Below are 20,354 nucleotides of genomic sequence, written 5' to 3'. Positions count from 1 at the left end.
AGAGATATAGAGAGATACCATAGAGATATAGACAGAGAGATACCATAGAGATGGAGTTATGGAGAGATACCCTAGAGATATAGACAGAGAGATACCATAGAGATGGAGTTATGGAGAGATACCCTAGAGATATAGACAGAGAGATACCATAGAGATATAGACAGAGAGATACCATAGAGATATAGACAGAGAGATACCATAGAGATGGAGTTATGGAGAGATACCCTAGAGATATAGACAGAGAGATACCATAGAGATGGAGTTATGGAGAGATACCCTAGAGATATAGACAGAGAGATACCATAGAGATGGAGTTATGGAGAGATACCCTAGAGATATAGACAGAGAGATACCATAGAGATGGAGTTATAGAGAGATACCATAGAGATATAGACAGAGAGATACCATAGAGATGGAGTTATGGAGAGATACCCTAGAGATATAGACAGAGAGATACCATAGAGATGGAGTTATGGAGAGATACCCTAGAGATATAGACAGAGAGATACCATAGAGATGGAGTTATGGAGAGATACCATAGAGATATAGACAGAGAGATACCATAGAGATGGAGTTATGGAGAGATACCATAGAGATATAGACAGAGAGATACCATAGAGATGGAGTTATGGAGAGATACCCTAGAGATATAGACAGAGAGATACCATAGAGATGGAGTTATGGAGAGATACCCTAGAGATATAGACAGAGAGATACCATAGAGATATAGACAGAGAGATACCATAGAGATGGAGTTATGGAGAGATACCATAGAGATATAGACAGAGAGATACCATAGAGATGGAGTTATGGAGAGATACCATAGAGATATAGACAGAGAGATACCATAGAGATGGAGTTATGGAGAGATACCATAGAGATATAGACAGAGAGATACCATAGAGATGGAGTTATGGAGAGATACCCTAGAGATATAGACAGAGAGATACCATAGAGATGGAGTTATGGAGAGATACCATAGAGATATAGAAAGAGAGATACCATAGAGATGGAGTTATGGAGAGATACCATAGAGATATAGACAGAGAGATACCATAGAGATGGAGTTATGGAGAGATACCCTAGAGATATAGACAGAGAGATACCATAGAGATATAGACAGAGAGATACCATAGAGATGGAGTTATGGAGAGATACCCTAGAGATATAGAGAGATACCATAGAGATATAGACAGAGAGATACCATAGAGATGGAGTTATGAGAGATACCACAGAGATATAGAGAGATACCATAGAGATATAGACAGAGAGATACCATAGAGATGGAGTTATGGAGAGATACCCTAGAGATATAGACAGAGAGATACCATAGAGATGGAGTTATGGAGAGATACCCTAGAGATATAGACAGAGAGATACCATAGAGATATAGACAGAGAGATACCATAGAGATATAGACAGAGAGATACCATAGAGATGGAGTTATGGAGAGATACCCTAGAGATATAGACAGAGAGATACCATAGAGATGGAGTTATGGAGAGATACCCTAGAGATATAGACAGAGAGATACCATAGAGATGGAGTTATGGAGAGATACCCTAGAGATATAGACAGAGAGATACCATAGAGATGGAGTTATAGAGAGATACCATAGAGATATAGACAGAGAGATACCATAGAGATGGAGTTATGGAGAGATACCCTAGAGATATAGACAGAGAGATACCATAGAGATGGAGTTATGGAGAGATACCCTAGAGATATAGACAGAGAGATACCATAGAGATATAGACAGAGAGATACCATAGAGATATAGACAGAGAGATACCATAGAGATGGAGTTATGGAGAGATACCCTAGAGATATAGACAGAGAGATACCATAGAGATGGAGTTATGGAGAGATACCATAGAGATATAGACAGAGAGATACCATAGAGATATAGACAGAGAGATACCATAGAGATGGAGTTATGGAGAGATACCCTAGAGATATAGACAGAGAGATACCCTAGAGATATAGACAGAGAGATACCATAGAGATATAGACAGAGAGATACCATAGAGATGGAGTTATGGAGAGATACCATAGAGATATAGACAGAGAGATACCATAGAGATGGAGTTATGGAGAGATACCATAGAGATATAGACAGAGAGATACCATAGAGATGGAGTTATGGAGAGATACCCTAGAGATATAGACAGAGAGATACCATAGAGATGGAGTTATGGAGAGATACCCTAGAGATATAGACAGAGAGATACCATAGAGATATAGACAGAGAGATACCATAGAGATGGAGTTATGGAGAGATACCATAGAGATATAGACAGAGAGATACATAGAGATGGAGTTATGGAGAGATACCCTAGAGTTATAGACAGAGAGATACCCTAGAGATATAGACAGAGAGATACCATAGAGATACCCATAGAGATGGAGTTATGAGAGATACCATAGAGATATAGACAGAGAGATACCATAGAGATGGTTAGTTACCCTAGAGATATAGAGAGATACCATAGAGATATAGACAGAGAGATACCATAGAGATATAGACAGAGAGATACCATAGAGATGGAGTTATGGAGAGATACCCTAGAGATATAGACAGAGAGATACCATAGAGATGGAGTTATGGAGAGATACCCTAGAGATATAGACAGAGAGATACCATAGAGATGGAGTTATGGAGAGATACCCTAGAGATATAGACAGAGAGATACCATAGAGATGGAGTTATGGAGAGATACCATAGAGATATAGACAGAGAGATACCATAGAGATGGAGTTATGGAGAGATACCCTAGAGATATAGACAGAGAGATACCATAGAGATGGAGTTATGGAGAGATACCCTAGAGATATAGACAGAGAGATACCATAGAGATATAGACAGAGAGATACCATAGAGATATAGACAGAGAGATACCATAGAGATGGAGTTATGGAGAGATACCCTAGAGATATAGACAGAGAGATACCATAGAGATGGAGTTATGGAGAGATATATAGACCATAGAGATATAGACAGAGAGATACCATAGAGATATAGACAGAGAGATACCATAGAGATGGAGTTATGGAGAGATACCCTAGAGATATAGACAGAGAGATACCATAGAGATGGAGTTATGGAGAGATACCATAGAGATATAGACAGAGAGATACCATAGAGATATAGACAGAGAGAGATACCAGAGATAGAGATGGAGTACCATGAGATATAGAGATACCATAGAGATATAGACAGAGAGATACCATAGAGATGGAGTTATGGAGAGATACCATAGAGATATAGACAGAGAGATACCATAGAGATGGAGTTATGGAGAGATACCCTAGAGATATAGACAGAGAGATACCATAGAGATGGAGTTATGGAGAGATACCCTAGAGATATAGACAGAGAGATACCATAGAGATATAGACAGAGAGATACCATAGAGATGGAGTTATGGAGAGATACCATAGAGATATAGACAGAGAGATACCATAGAGATGGAGTTATGGAGAGATACCATAGAGATATAGACAGAGAGATACCATAGAGATGGAGTTATGGAGAGATACCATAGAGATATAGACAGAGAGATACCATAGAGATGGAGTTATGGAGAGATACCCTAGAGATATAGACAGAGAGATACCATAGAGATGGAGTTATGGAGAGATACCATAGAGATATAGACAGAGAGATACCATAGAGATGGAGTTATGGAGAGATACCATAGAGATATAGACAGAGAGATACCATAGAGATGGAGTTATGGAGAGATACCCTAGAGATATAGACAGAGAGATACCCTAGAGATATAGACAGAGAGATACCATAGAGATGGAGTTATGGAGAGATACCATAGAGATATAGACAGAGAGATACCATAGAGATGGAGTTATGGAGAGATACCCTAGAGATATAGAGAGATACCATAGAGATATAGACAGAGAGATACCATAGAGATGGAGTTATGGAGAGATACCACAGAGATATAGAGATACCATAGAGATATAGACAGAGAGATACCATAGAGATGGAGTTATGGAGAGATACCCTAGAGATATAGACAGAGAGATACCATAGAGATGGAGTTATGGAGAGATACCCTAGAGATATAGACAGAGAGATACCATAGAGATATAGACAGAGAGATACCATAGAGATATAGACAGAGAGATACCATAGAGATGGAGTTATGGAGAGATACCCTAGAGATATAGACAGAGAGATACCATAGAGATGGAGTTATGGAGAGATACCCTAGAGATATAGACAGAGAGATACCATAGAGATGGAGTTATGGAGAGATACCCTAGAGATATAGACAGAGAGATACCATAGAGATGGAGTTATAGAGAGATACCATAGAGATATAGACAGAGAGATACCATAGAGATGGAGTTATGGAGAGATACCCTAGAGATATAGACAGAGAGATACCATAGAGATGGAGTTATGGAGAGATACCCTAGAGATATAGACAGAGAGATACCATAGAGATATAGACAGAGAGATACCATAGAGATATAGACAGAGAGATACCATAGAGATGGAGTTATGGAGAGATACCCTAGAGATATAGACAGAGAGATACCATAGAGATGGAGTTATGGAGAGATACCCTAGAGATATAGACAGAGAGATACCATAGAGATATAGACAGAGAGATACCATAGAGATATAGACAGAGAGATACCATAGAGATGGAGTTATGGAGAGATACCCTAGAGATATAGACAGAGAGATACCCTAGAGATATAGACAGAGAGATACCATAGAGATATAGACAGAGAGATACCATAGAGATGGAGTTATGGAGAGATACCATAGAGATATAGACAGAGAGATACCATAGAGATGGAGTTATGGAGAGATACCATAGAGATATAGACAGAGAGATACCATAGAGATGGAGTTATGGAGAGATACCATAGAGATATAGACAGAGAGATACCATAGAGATGGAGTTATGGAGAGATATCCTAGAGATATAGACAGAGAGATACCATAGAGATGGAGTTATGGAGAGATACCCTAGAGATATAGACAGAGAGATACCATAGAGATATAGACAGAGAGATACCATAGAGATGGAGTTATGGAGAGATACCATAGAGATATAGACAGAGAGATACCATAGAGATGGAGTTATGGAGAGATACCATAGAGATATAGACAGAGAGATACCATAGAGATGGAGTTATGGAGAGATACCATAGAGATATAGACAGAGAGATACCATAGAGATGGAGTTATGGAGAGATACCCTAGAGATATAGACAGAGAGATACCATAGAGATGGAGTTATGGAGAGATACCATAGAGATATAGACAGAGAGATACCATAGAGATGGAGTTATGGAGAGATACCATAGAGATATAGACAGAGAGATACCATAGAGATGGAGTTATGGAGAGATACCCTAGAGATATAGACAGAGAGATACCCTAGAGATATAGACAGAGAGATACCATAGAGATGGAGTTATGGAGAGATACCATAGAGATATAGACAGAGAGATACCATAGAGATGGAGTTATGGAGAGATACCCTAGAGATATAGAGAGATACCATAGAGATATAGACAGAGAGATACCATAGAGATGGAGTTATGGAGAGATACCACAGAGATATAGAGAGATACCATAGAGATATAGACAGAGAGATACCATAGAGATGGAGTTATGGAGAGATACCCTAGAGATATAGACAGAGAGATACCATAGAGATGGAGTTATGGAGAGATACCCTAGAGATATAGACAGAGAGATACCATAGAGATATAGACAGAGAGATACCATAGAGATATAGACAGAGAGATACCATAGAGATGGAGTTATGGAGAGATACCCTAGAGATATAGACAGAGAGATACCATAGAGATGGAGTTATGGAGAGATACCCTAGAGATATAGACAGAGAGATACCATAGAGATGGAGTTATGGAGAGATACCCTAGAGATATAGACAGAGAGATACCATAGAGATGGAGTTATAGAGAGATACCATAGAGATATAGACAGAGAGATACCATAGAGATGGAGTTATGGAGAGATACCCTAGAGATATAGACAGAGAGATACGATAGAGATGGAGTTATGGAGAGATACCCTAGAGATATAGACAGAGAGATACCATAGAGATATAGACAGAGAGATACCATAGAGATATAGACAGAGAGATACCATAGAGATGGAGTTATGGAGAGATACCCTAGAGATATAGACAGAGAGATACCATAGAGATGGAGTTATGGAGAGATACCCTAGAGATATAGACAGAGAGATACCATAGAGATATAGACAGAGAGATACCATAGAGATGGAGTTATGGAGAGATACCCTAGAGATATAGACAGAGAGATACCATAGAGATGGAGTTATGGAGAGATACCCTAGAGATATAGACAGAGAGATACCATAGAGATATAGACAGAGAGATACCATAGAGATGGAGTTATGGAGAGATACCATAGAGATATAGACAGAGAGATACCATAGAGATATACATTTACATTACATTTAAGTCATTTAGCAGACGCTCTTATCCAGAGCGACTTACAAATTGGTGCATACACCTTATGACATCCAGTGGAACAGCCACTTGCATCTAAATCTTTTTTTTTTGGGGGAGAAGGGGGTGAGAAGGATTACTTACCCTTACTTACCCTATCCTAGGTATTCCTTGAAGAGGTGGGGTTTCAGGTGTCTCCGGAAGGTGGTGATTGACTCCGCTGTCCTGGCGTCGTGAGGGAGTTTGTTCCACCATTGGGGGCCAGAGCAGCGAACAGTTTTGACTGGGCTGAGCGGGAACTGTACTTCCTCTGTGGTAGGGAGGCGAGCAGGCCAGAGGTGGATGAACGCAGTGCCCTTGTTTGGGTGTAGGGCCTGATCAGAGCCTGGAGGTACTGAGGTGCCGTTCCCCTCACAGCTCCGTAGGCAAGCACCATGGTCTTGTAGCGGATGCGAGCTTCAACTGGAAGCCAGTGGAGAGAGCGGAGGAGCGGGGTGACGTGAGAGAACTTGGGAAGGTTGAACACCAGACGGGCTGCGGCGTTCTGGATGAGTTGTAGGGGTTTAATGGCACAGGCAGGGAGCCCAGCCAACAGCGAGTTGCAGTAATCAAGACGGGAGATGACAAGTGGATTAGGACCTGCGCCGCTTCCTGTGTGAGGCAGGGTCGTACTCTGCGGATGTTGTAGAGCATGAACCTACAGGAACGGGACACCGCCTTGATGTTAGTTGAGAACGTCAGGGTGTTGTCCAGGATCACGCCAAGGTTCTTAGCGCTCTGGGAGGAGGACACAATGGAGTTGTCAACCGTGATGGCGAGATCATGGAACGGGCAGTCCTTCCCCGGGAGGAAGAGGAGCTCCGTCTTGCTGAGGTTCAGCTTGAGGTGGTGATCAGTCATCCACACTGATATGTCTGCCAGACATGCAGAGATGCGATTCGCCACCTGGTCATCAGAAGGGGGAAAGGAGAAGATTAATTGTGTGTCGTCTGCATAGCAATGATAGGAGAGACCATGTGAGGTTATGACAGAGCCAAGTGACTTGGTGTATAGCGAGAATAAGAGAGGGCCTAGAACAGAGCCCTGGGGGACACCAGTGGTGAGAGCGCGTGGTGAGGAGACAGATTCTCGCCACGCCACCTGGTAGGAGCGACCTGTCAGGTAGGACGCAATCCAAGCGTGGGCCGCACCGGAGATGCCCAACTCGGAGAGGGTGGAGAGGAGGATCTGATGGTTCACAGTATCGAAGGCAGCCGATAGGTCTAGAAGGATGAGAGCAGAGGAGAGAGAGTTAGCTTTAGCAGTGCGGAGCGCCTCCGTGATACAGAGAAGAGCAGTCTCAGTTGAGTGACTAGTCTTGAAACCTGACTGATTTGGATCAAGAAGGTCATTCTGAGAGAGATAGCGGTAGAGCTGGCCAAGGACGGCACGCTCAAGAGTTTTGGAGAGAAAAGAGAGAAGGGATACTGGTCTGTAGTTGTTGACATCGGAGGGATCGAGTGTAGGTTTTTTCAGAAGGGGTGCAACTCTCGCTCTCTTGAAGACGGGAGGGACGTAGCCAGCGGTCAGGGATGAGTTGATGAGCGAGGTGAGGTAAGGGAGAAGGTCTCCGGAAATGGTCTGGAGAAGAGAGGAGGGGATAGGGTCAAGCGGGCAGGTTGTTGGGCGGCCGGCCGTCACAAGACGCGAGATTTCATCTGGAGAGAGAGGGGAGAAAGAGGTCAGAGCATAGGGTAGGGCAGTGTGAGCAGAACCAGCGGTGTCGTTTGACTTAGCAAACGAGGATCGGATGTCGTCGACCTGCAGAGAGGGAGGAGGGGGGAGGATTCAGGAGGGAGGAGAAGGTGGCAAAGAGCTTCCTAGGGTTAGAGGCAGATGCTTGGAATTTAGAATGGTAGAAAGTGGCTTTAGCAGCAGAGACAGAGGAGGAAAATGTAGAGAGGAGGGAGTGAAAGGATGCCAGGTCCGCAGGGAGGCGAGTTTTCCTCCATTTCCGCTCGGCTGCCCGAGAGATACCATAGAGATGGAGAAATACATAGATTCCATAGATACCATTATCTCTTCATTCATTTTCCAAGATGGTGTATTTTTGCTCGTCTTGTCCTATGTGTATATTTATTAATATATTTTTTCTTCACATATCTTTCTTATATTTTTCCTAAACCTCAACTTCAATATACTCTCCTGCAACCCGCCTCACCCAATGTGGTATGGATCTGTTATTTTCTAAAGTATTTTTACGGAATCCCCCAACAGAAGCTAGCCAGCTACGTAGCTACCAGCTATCAGTCAGCTAACCACTGCTAGCTCCACTCCTACTCCCCAGGTGCTCTCATTTGATGACTTCTGTAATCGTAAAAGCCTTGGTTTCATGTATGTTAACATTAGAAGCCTCCTCCCTACGTTTGCTTTATTCACTGATTTAGTACATTCTGCCAACCCAGATGTCTTAGCCGTGTCTGAATCCTGGCTTAGGAAGACCACCAAAAACACTGAAATTTTCATCCCTAAATATCCCTTTTCCGCCAAGATAGAATTCCCAAAAGGGGCGGTGTTGCAATCTACTGCAGAGATAGCCTACAGAGTTCTGTCTTACTATCCAGGTCTGTACAAAAACAATTCGAGCTACTACTACAAATTCACCTTTTCAGAAACAAGTCTCCCTCTGCCTCACCCTCTCCCTCACCCTCTGCCCCCAGCTGTGCCCTGGACACCATATGTGAATTAATTGCCCCCCATCTATCTTCTGAGCTCGTGCTGCTAGTTGACCTAAACTGGGAAATGCTTAAGCCAAGGCCATCCTACAGTCTAAGCTTGATGCCCTCAATCTAACACAAATACTCAATGAACCTACCAGGTACAACCCCAAATCCGTAACCACGGGCACCCTCATAGATATCATCCTAACTAACTCGCCCTCCAAATACACCTCTGCTGTTTTCAACCAAGATCTCAGCGATCACTACCTCATTGCCTGCATCCGTAATGGGTCTGCGGTCAAACGACCACCCCTCATCACTGTCAAACGCTCCCTAAAACACTTCAGCGAGCAGACCTTTCTAATTGACCTGGCCGGGGGTATCCTGGAATGACATTGACCGCATCCTGTCAGGAGATGATGCCTGGTTATTCTTTAAAAGTGCTTACTCACAATCTTAAATAAGCATGCTCCATTCAAAAAATGTAGAACCAGGAATAGATATAGCCCTTGGTTGACTCCAGACCTGTCTGCCAGACCTGCACAAAAACATCCTGTGGCCTTATGCATTAGCATCGAATAGCCCCCGTGATTTGCAACTTTTCAGGGAAGTTAGGAACCAATATACACAGACAGTCAGGAAAGCTAAGGCTAGCTTTTTCAAACAGAAATTTGCATCCTATAGCACAAACTCAAAAAAGTTCTGGGACACTGTAAAGTCCATGGAGAATAAGAACACCTCCTCCCAGCTGCCCACTGCACTGAGGCTAGGAAACACTGTTACTACCGATAAATCCACAATAATGGTCAACTGCCCTGCGCTCCCCACAGCAACTCGCTCAAACCTCCCCCACTTCTCCTTCACCCAAATCCAGATAGCTGATGTTCTGAAAGAGCTGCAAAATCTGGACCCCTACAAATCAGCAGGGCTAGACAATCTGGACCCTCTCTCTAAAATTATCTGCCAACATTTTTGCAACCCCTATTTACTAGCCTGTTCAACCTCTCTTTCGTATCGTCTGAGATTCCCATAGATTGGAAAGTTTCCGCAGTCATCCCCCTCTTCAAACGGGGAGACACTCTAGACCCAAACTGCTACAGACCTATATCTATCCTACCCTGCCTTTCTAAGGTCTTTGAAAGCCAAGCTAACAAAAAGATTACCGACCATTTCGAATCTCACCGTAGCTTCTCCACTATCCAATCTGGTTTCAGAGCTGGTCATGGGTGAACCTCAGACATGCTCAAGCTCTTAAACGATATCATAACCGCCATCGATAAGAGACATTAATGTGCAGCCGTATTCATCAACCTGGCGAAGGCTTTCGACTCTGTCAATCACAACATTCTTATAGGCAGACTCAACAGCCTTGGTTTCTCAAATATTGCCTCGCTTGGTTCACCAACTACTTATCCAATAGAGTTCAGTATGTCAAATCGGAGGGCCTGTTGTCCGGACCTCTGGCAGTCTCTATGGGGGTGCCACAGGGTTCAATTCTCGGGCCGACTCTCTTCTCTGTATACATCAATGATGTCGCTCTCGCTGCAGGTGTTTCTCTGATCTACCTCTACGCAGACGACACCATTCTGTATACCTCTGGCCCTTCGTTGGACACTGTGTTAACTAACCTCCAGATGAGCTTCAATGCCATACAACTCTCCTTTCCTGGCCTCCAACTGCTCTTAAATGCAAGTAAAACTAAATGTATGCTCTGCAATCGATCGCTGCCCGCCCGTCCAGCATCACTACTCTGGACGGTTATGTGGACAATGAAAAATACCTAGGTGTCTGGATAGACTGTAAACTCTCCTTCCAGACTCACATTAAATCTCCAATCCAAAACTAAATCCAGAATCGGCTTCCTATTTCGCAACAAAGCATCCTTCACTCATGCTGCCAAACATATCTTCGTAAAACTGACCATCCTACTGATCCTCGACTTTGGCGATGTCATTTATAAAATAGCCTCCAACACTCTACTAAACAAACTGGATGTAGTCTATCACAGTGCCATCTATTTTGTCACCAAAGCCCCATACAGTACCAACCACTGTGACCTGTATGCTCTCGTTGGCTGGCCCTCGCTTCATACTCGTCGCCAAACCCACTGGCTCCAGGTCATCTATAAGTCTCTGCTAGGTAAAGCCCCGCCTTATCTCAGCTCACTGGTCACCATAGCAGCACCAACCCGTCACACGCGCTCCAGCAGGTATATCTCACTGGTCACCCCCAAAGCCAATTCTTCCTTAGGCCGCCTCACCTTCCAGTTCTCTGCTGGCAATGACTGGAACGAACTGCAAAAAATCTCTGAAGCTGGAGACTCTTACCTCCCTCACTAGCTTTAAGCACCAGCTGTCAGAGCCGCTCACAGATCACTGCAGCTGTACATAGGTAATCTGTAAGTAGCCCATCCAATCCCCATACTGTATTTATTTATTTATTTTGCTCCTTTGCACCCCAGTATCTCTACTTGCACATTCATCTTCTGCACATCCGACCATTCCAGTGTTTAATTGCTATATTGTAATTACTTCACCACCATTTATTGCCTTACCTCTCTTATCCTACCTCATTTCCACATGCTGTACATAGATCTTTCTACTGTATTATTGACTGTATGGTTGTTTTACTCCATGTGTAACTCTGTGTTGTTGTTTACTCCATGTGTAACTCTGTGTTGTTGTTTGTGTCAAACTGCTTTCCTTTATCTTGGCCAGGTCACAGTTGTAAATGAGAACTTGTTCTCAACTAGCCTACCTGGTTAAATAAAGGTGTTCTCCACTAGCCTACCTGGTTAAATAAAGGTGAAATAAAAAATACAAAAAGAAAGATGTAGAGATACAGATAAATACAATATAGATATAGAGAGAAACCATAGAGATATATAGAAATAGAGAGATACTATAGAGATGTACAGAGATACCATGGAGATATATAGAAATAGAGAGATACTATAGATATATACAGAGATACCATAGAGATATATAGAAATAGAGAGATACTATAGAGATGTACAGAGATACCATGGAGATATATAGAAATAGAGAGATACTATAGATATATACAGAGATACCATAGAGATATATATAAATAGAGAGATACTATAGATATATAGAGAGTTATGATATGTGAGATGTGGGAAAAGCAACAGAACAACACATTGTCTAGTGGGATTCAACTCTGAAAAGAGGGAATATAAACCAGGGAAAAGAGGGAATATAAACCAGGGGAAAGAGGGAATATAAACCAGGGGAAAGAGGGAATATAAACCAGGGGAAAGAGGGAATATAAACCAGGGGAAAGAGGGAATATAAACCAGGGGAAAAGAGGGAACATAAACCAGGGGAAAGAGGGAATATAAACCAGGATATAAACTAGGGAAAAGAGGGAATATAAACCAGGATATAAACCAGGGGAAAAGAGGGAATATAAACCAGGGAAAAGAGGGACTATAAACCAGGGGAAAAGAGGGAATATAAACCAGGGGAAAGAGGGAATATAAACCAGGGGAAAAGAGGGAATATAAACCAGGGGAAAAGAGGGAATATAAACCAGGGGAAAAGAGGGAACATAAACCAGGGGAAAGAGGGAATATAAACCAGGATATAAACTAGGGAAAAGAGGGAATATAAACCAGGATATAAACCAGGGGAAAAGAGGGAATATAAACCAGGGAAAAGAGGGAATATAAACCAGGGGAAAAGAGGGAATATAAACCAGGGGGAAAGGGGGAATATAAACCAGGGGAAAAGAGGGAATATAAACCAGGATATAAACAAGGGGGAAAGAGGGAATATAAACCAGAATATAAACCAGGGGAAAAGAGGGAATATAAACCAGGGAAAAGAGGGAATATAAACCAGGGGAAAAGAGGGAATATAAACCAGGATATAAACCAGGGGAAAAGAGGGAATATAAACCAGGATATAAACCAGGGGAAAAGAGGGAATATAAACCAGGATATAAACCAGGGGGAAAGAGGGAATATAAACCAGGGAAAAGAGGGAATATAAACCAGGGGAAAAGAGGGAATATAAACCAGGGGGAAAGAGGGAATATAAACCAGGATATAAACCAGGGGAAAAGAGGGAATATAAACCAGGATATAAACCAGGGGAAAAGAGGGAATATAAACCAGGATATAAACCAGGGGAAAAGAGGGAATATAAACCAGGGGAAACGAGGGAATATAAACCAGGATTTAAACCAGGGGAAAATAGAGAATATAAACCAGGATATAAACCAGGATATAAACCAGGGGAAAAGAGGGAATATAAACCAGGATATAAACCAGGGGAAAAGAGGGAATATAAACCAGGACATAAACCAGGGGAAAAGAGGGAATATAAACCAGAATATAAACCAGTGAAAAGAGGGAATATAAACCAGGATATAAACCAGGGGGAAAGAGGGAATATAAACCAGGGGAAAGAGGGAATATAAACCAGGATATAAACCAGGGGAAAGAGGGAATATAAACCAGGGGAAACGAGGGAATATAAACCAGGATTTAAACCAGGGGAAAATAGAGAATATAAACCAGGATATAAACCAGGGGAAAATAGGGAATATAAACCAGGATATAAACCAGGGGAAAAGAGGGAATATAAACCAGGATATAAACCAGGGGAAAAGAGGGAATATAAACCAGGGGAAAGAGGGAATATAAACCAGTGAAAAGAGGGAATATAAACCAGGATATAAACCAGGGGAAAGAGGGAATATAAACCAGAATATAAACCAGGGGAAAAGAGGGAATATAAACCAGGGGAAAAGAGGGAATATAAACCAGGATATAAACCAGGGAAAAGAGGGAATATAAACCAGGGGAAAAGAGGGAATATAAACCAGGGGAAAAGAGGGAATATAAACCAGGGGAAAAGAGGGAATATAAACCAGGGGAAAAGAGGGAACATAAACCAGGGGAAAAGAGGGAATATAAACCAGGGGAAAAGAGGGAACATAAACCAGGGAAAAAAGGGAACATAAACCAGGGGAAAAGAGGGAATATAAACCAGGGGAAAGAGGGAATATAAACCAGGGGAAAGAGGGAATATAAACCAGGGGAAAGAGGGAATATAAACCAGGGGAAAAGAGGGAATATAAACCAGGGGAAAAGAGGGAATATAAACCAGGGGAAAGAGGGAATATAAACCAGGGGAAAGAGGGAATATAAACCAGGGGAAACGAGGGAATATAAACCAGGGGAAAGAGGGAATATAAACCAGGGGAAAGAGGGAATATAAACCAGGGGAAAGAGGGAATATAAACCAGGGGAAAGAGGGAACATAAACCAGGGGAAAAGAGGGAATATAAACCAGGGGAAAGAGGGAATATAAACCAGGGGAAAGAGGGAATATAAACCAGGGGAAAAGAGGGAATATAAACCAGGGGAAAGAGGGAATATAAACCAGGGGAAAAGAGGGAATATAAACCAGGGGAAAAGAGGGAATATAAACCAGGGGAAAAGAGGGAACATAAACCAGGGGAAAAGAGGGAATATAAACCAGGGGAAAAGAGGGAACATAAACCAGGGGAAAAGAGGGAATATAAACCAGGATATAAACCAGGGGAAAAGAGGGAATATAAACCAGGGGAAAGAGGGAATATAAACCAGGGGAAAGAGGGAATATAAACCAGGGGAAAGAGGGAATATAAACCAGGGGAGAAAGGGAATTTAAACCAGGGGAGAAAGGGAATTTAAACCAGGGGAAATGAGGGAATATAAACCAGAGGACAAAATGTACTACACTCCCTGTACCCAATAAAAACTCTACCCATAGCAACAACAAAAAAGTTTAACAACCCTCCACGATTTTGCAGCACACCTCCCCCCTAGTAAATTGTAATGTGTCCTTTACTTTTACAGATTTCTCTGACTTCAAAAAACTACGTCTCTCTCTGTCGTCTCTGTAACGCTAGCTGATTTAATATAGAGTTAACCAGGACTCCCTGTTGCACACTCCAGTGACCCAGCAGACAGAAGATCTGTTTTCCATAAGACACTACAACACCAAACTAAAATGGACAGAGAATATAAAATCTACTTTATATTCATGTAAAAAAAAAAATAGCATAGCAAAGTTTACAGTACCACTCTGAACGATATTATTCTGTTTCGTATCCAATACACATATAACAAAAATCTGAATGAGTATTTCAGTCTAGTGCAATGGAGGGGGTGTGTGATGGAGGGGGTGTGTGATGGGGGTGTGTGATGGAGGGTGTGCAATGGAGGGGTGTGTGATGGAGGGGTGTGTGATGGAGGGGTGTGTGATGGAGGGTGTGTGATGGAGGGGTGTGTGATGGAGGGTGTGTGATGGGGGTGTGATGGGGGTGTGTGATGGAGGGGGTGTGTGATGGAGGGGGTGTGTGATGGGGGTGTGTGATGGGGGTGTTCACTATGGATGCTGGCCATAACTTTCGCTCTCCTTTATATAATCCTGCTGTTTCCCCATTTTCTGTAAATTGCTGCCTGGGAGCCTTCAACACCCGTAGGGAAGGAAAGTAATGTATTGTAGGTGAATGACCTGCCGTGACGTTCCCAGAGGTTTTGTTGTCACAGTGCTCTCTCTCCAGCTCGATCTCACTCACCACGTCACACATCTGGCCACACCACACCTGCAGAGAACACACACCAGAAGTAATTTAGCAGAGCATCAACACACTCCTCACCGTGTCAGTGACTTCTTGACGCTGCCCATCCCTTAAGCGGGATAATTGTCATCAGCAACCGCTGAATAGCATAGCGCCTCAGTCAAATAATATTACTAAAAATATTCATATTCATGAAATCACAAGTGCAATATTGCAAAACGCAGTTCAGCCTTTTGTTAATCCACCTGTCGTCTCAGATTTTGAAATTATGCTTTACAGCGAAAGCAATCCAAGCGCTTGTGTAAGTTTATTGATCGCATGACAATAAAACAATAAGTACACTTAGCATCAGGTAGCTTGGTCACAAATCCGAAAAGCAATCAAATGAATTGGTTACCTTTGATCTTCGGATGTTTTCACTCACAAGACTCCCAGTTACACAACAAATGTTCCTTTTGTTCCATAAAGATTATTTTTATTTCCAAAATACCTCTGTTTGTTTGGCGCATTATGTTCAGAAAGGAAAGAGCGGTCACGACAACGCAGACAACTTCCACATAATATCCGTAATGTCCACAGAAACATGTCAAACGTTTTTATAATCAATCCTCAGGTTGTTTTTATAATATATAATCGATAATATATCAACCGCAAATGTCTTTCACAGTAGGAGAGGGAAAAGCAATACCTATCCAAACTCTGTTGCGTAACCACTTGACAAGATGTTATCGTTCTGGCTCATTTTTCAAAATAAAAGTCTGAAACTATGTCTGAAGACTGTTGACACCTTGAGGAAGCGATATGAAAATGAATCTGGTTGACATCCCTTTAAATGGAGCAATGGGAGGCTATGGAACATGGAGTTTTCAAAATAGAAGCCACTTCCTGGTTTGATTTTTCTCAGGGTTTCGCCTGCAATATCGGTTCTGTTATACTCACAGACAATATTTTGACAGTTTTGGAAACTTGGAGAGTGTTTTCTATCCCAATCTGTCAATTATATGCATATTTTAGCATCAGGACCTGAGAAATAGGCCATTTACTTTGGGAGCGTTATTTTTCCAAACATAAAAATAGTGCCCCCTAGCTTCAAGAGGTTATTGCATCTGTCAAGGTCTACTCTGGGTTGCTGTCAGCGATACCATAATCAAATATATAGTAAATCCAATTCAGGAGGACTTCTAGTTCCCTATAGGGCTCCCGAGTGACGCAGCGGTCCAAGGCACTGCATCTCAGTGCAAGTGGCGTCACTATAGTACCTTGTTCGAATCCAGGCTGTATCACATCTGGCCGTGATCGTGAGTTGCATAGGGCGCCACACAATTGGCATAGCGTCGTCCGGGTTTGGCCAGAGTAGGCCGTCATTGTAAATAACCCTAACTGACTTGCCTAGTAAAATAAAATAAACAAATATTGCTGTATCTGGCATCTCTGTCCTCAGCCCATAACAACCCATCTCTGTCCTCAGCCCATAACAACCCATCTCGGTCCTCAGCCCATAACAACCCATCTCTGTCCTCAGGCCATAACAACCCATCTCTGTCCTCAGCCCATAACAACCCATCTCTGTCCTCAGCCCATAACAACCCATCTCTGTCCTCAGCCCATAACAACCCATCTCTGTCCTCAGCCCATAACAACCCATCTCTGTCCTCAGCCCATAACAACCCATCTCTCGGGCTGCATAGGGATGATATCATGGTAGTGGATCAGGACGTGAAGAGAGAGAAGTGCAGCAGGATTGTACATCTATGTCAACGAACACTGACAGTCGCCGACGGAGAGGAGGGCCGGCGGGTCGATGATGAAGATGTGTAAGACGGCCAAGCACCTGCAGAAGGTCAGTGGATACCTTGGCTTATTACTACACCCCCCCCTCTCCCTCAGTTCTGCATCTCTGCTGACCTTCTCCAGGTGCTGGGATCCCAGATATGGGATGACTAAGAAAAATAGTCAAAGAGAAAAAAGAAAGAAAGAAGAAGAGAGAGACAAGGAAAAGACAGAGGGAGCAAGTACACAAGACAAGCCAAGACATTGGTCTCCTCCCTGGTGCTGTCAAGATGAGCAATTAAGGCAGAGGAGGAGAGGAGAGAAACAGAGGACAGTAGAAGCATTACAGCAGTATTACATCAGTACTACAGCAGTATTACATCAGTATTACATCAGTACTACAGCAGTATTACATCAGTACTACAGCAGTATTACATCACTAGTACTGAGTAGTATTACAGCAGTATTACAGCACTAGTACTGAGTAGTATTACAGCAGTATTACATCACTAGTACTGAGTAGTATTACATCAGTATTACATCAGTACTACAGCAGTATTACAGCACTAGTACTGAGTATTACATCAGTATTACAGCACTAGTACTGAGTAGTATTACATCAGAATTACATCACTAGTACTGAGTATTACAGCAGTATTACATCAGTATTACAGCACTAGTACTGAGTAGTATTACAGCAGTATTACATCACTAGTACTGAGTAGTATTACATCAGTATTACATCACTAGTACTAAGTAGTATTACATCAGTATTACATCACTAGTACTGAGTAGTGTTACATCAGTATTACATCAGTATTACAGCAGTATTACATCACTAGTACTGAGTAGTATTACATCAGTATTACAGCAGTATTACAGCAGTATTACATCACTAGTACTGAGTAGTATTACATCAGTATTACAGCACTAGTACTGAGTAGTATTACATCAGTATTACATCACTAGTACTGAGTAGTATTACATCAGTATTACATCACTAGTACTGAGTAGTATTACATCAGTATTACATCAGTATTATAGCACTAGTACTGAGTAGTATTACATCAGTATTACATCAGTATTACATCACTACTACTGAGTAGTATTACATCAGTATTACATCACTAGTACTGAGTAGTATTATATCAGTATTACATCACTAGTACTGAGTAGTATTAGAGCAGAATTACAGCAGTATTACAACACTAGTACTGAGTAGTATTACAGCAGTATTACAGCAGTATTACATCACTAGTACTGAGTAGTATTACATCAGTATTATATCAGTAATACAGCACTAGTACTGAGTAGTATTACATCAGTATTACATCAGTATTACAGCACTAGTACTGAGTAGTATTACATCAGTATTACATCACTAGTACTGAGTAGTATTACATCAGTATTACAGCAGTATTACATCACTAGTACTGAGTAGTATTACATCAGTATTACATCAGTATTACAGCACTAGTACTGAGTAGTATTACATCAGTATTACATCACTAGTACTGAGTAGTATTATATCAGTATTACATCACTAGTACTGAGTAGTATTACAGCAGTATTACATCACTATTACTAAGTAGTATTACATCAGTATTACAGCAGTATTACAGCACTAGTACTAAGTAGTATTACATCAGTATTACATCAGTATTACACCACTAGTACTAAGTAGTATTACATCAGTATTACATCACTAGTACTGAGTAGTATTACATCAGTATTACAGCACAAGTATTGAGTAGAATTACAGTATTACTACAGCAGTATTACAGCACTAGTACCGAGTAGTATCACAGCAGTATTACAGTAGTATTACAGTAGTATTACAGCAGTATTACAGCACTAGTACTGAGAACCATTTCAATAGTATTACATCACCAGTACTGAATAGAATTACATCAGTATTACAGCAGTATTACATCACTAGTACTGAATAGAATTACATCAGTATTACATCACTAGTACTGAGTAGTATTACAGCAGTATTACATCACTAGTACTGAATAGAATTACATCAGTATTACATCACTAGTACTGAATAGAATTACATCAGTATTACAGCAGTATTACATCACTAGTACTGAGTAGTATTACAGCAGTATTACAGTAGTATTACATAACTAGTACTGAGTAGCATTACAGCAGTATTACATCACTAGTACTGAGTAGCATTACAGTAGTATTACAGTAGTATTACATCACTAGTACTGAGTAGCATTACAGCAGTATTACATCACTAGTACTGAGTAGTATTATATCAGTATTACATCACTAGTACTGAGTAGCATTACAGCAGTATTACATCACTAGTACTGAGTAGTATTACATCAGTATTACAGCAGTATTACAGCAGTATTACAGCACTAGTACTGAGTAGTATTACATCAGTATTACAGCAGTATTACAGCACGAGTACTGAGTAGTATTACATCAGTATTACAGCACTAGTACTGAGTAGTATTACAGCAGAATTACAGCACTAGTACTGAGTAGTATTACAGCAGTATTACAGCACTAGTACTGAGTAGCATTACCGCAGTATTACAGCAGTATTACATCACTAGTACTGAGTAGTATTACAGCAGTATTACAGTAGTATTACAGCACTAGTACTGAGTAGCATTACAGCAGTATTACAGCACTAGTACTGAGTAGTATTAGAGCAGTATTACAGCACTAGTACTGAGTAGTATTAGAGCAGATAATGCAGATGGGATGGGAGGAAACACTCTTCATGATGGAAGGGGAGTGAGGAGAGGGAAGGTTGGAAGGACAGGAGAGCTGAAGGAGGGAG

The 20,354-nt window shown here is 41.7% G+C and overlaps 1 protein-coding gene across 1 annotated transcript in view; it reads right to left on the bottom strand.

Annotated features, from left to right (window-relative positions):
• The window catches only part of vipr1b (vasoactive intestinal peptide receptor 1b), a 244,545-nt gene that overhangs the window by 167,833 nt on the left and 56,358 nt on the right, over positions 1–20,354 (bottom strand). The window contains exon 2 of the mRNA XM_052517592.1: positions 15,712–15,802. Within this exon, the coding sequence (XP_052373552.1) occupies positions 15,712–15,802 (91 nt within the window). The remainder of the gene's footprint in view (positions 1–15,711; positions 15,803–20,354) is intronic.

The sequence above is a fragment of the Oncorhynchus keta genome, unplaced genomic scaffold, assembly GCF_023373465.1.
Source record: "Oncorhynchus keta strain PuntledgeMale-10-30-2019 unplaced genomic scaffold, Oket_V2 Un_scaffold_8670_pilon_pilon, whole genome shotgun sequence".
In the NCBI taxonomy this organism is placed as follows: Eukaryota; Metazoa; Chordata; class Actinopteri; order Salmoniformes; family Salmonidae; genus Oncorhynchus; species Oncorhynchus keta.
Note: the sequence above shows the minus strand (reverse complement) of the source record. Positions and strands in the feature narration are given on the sequence as shown.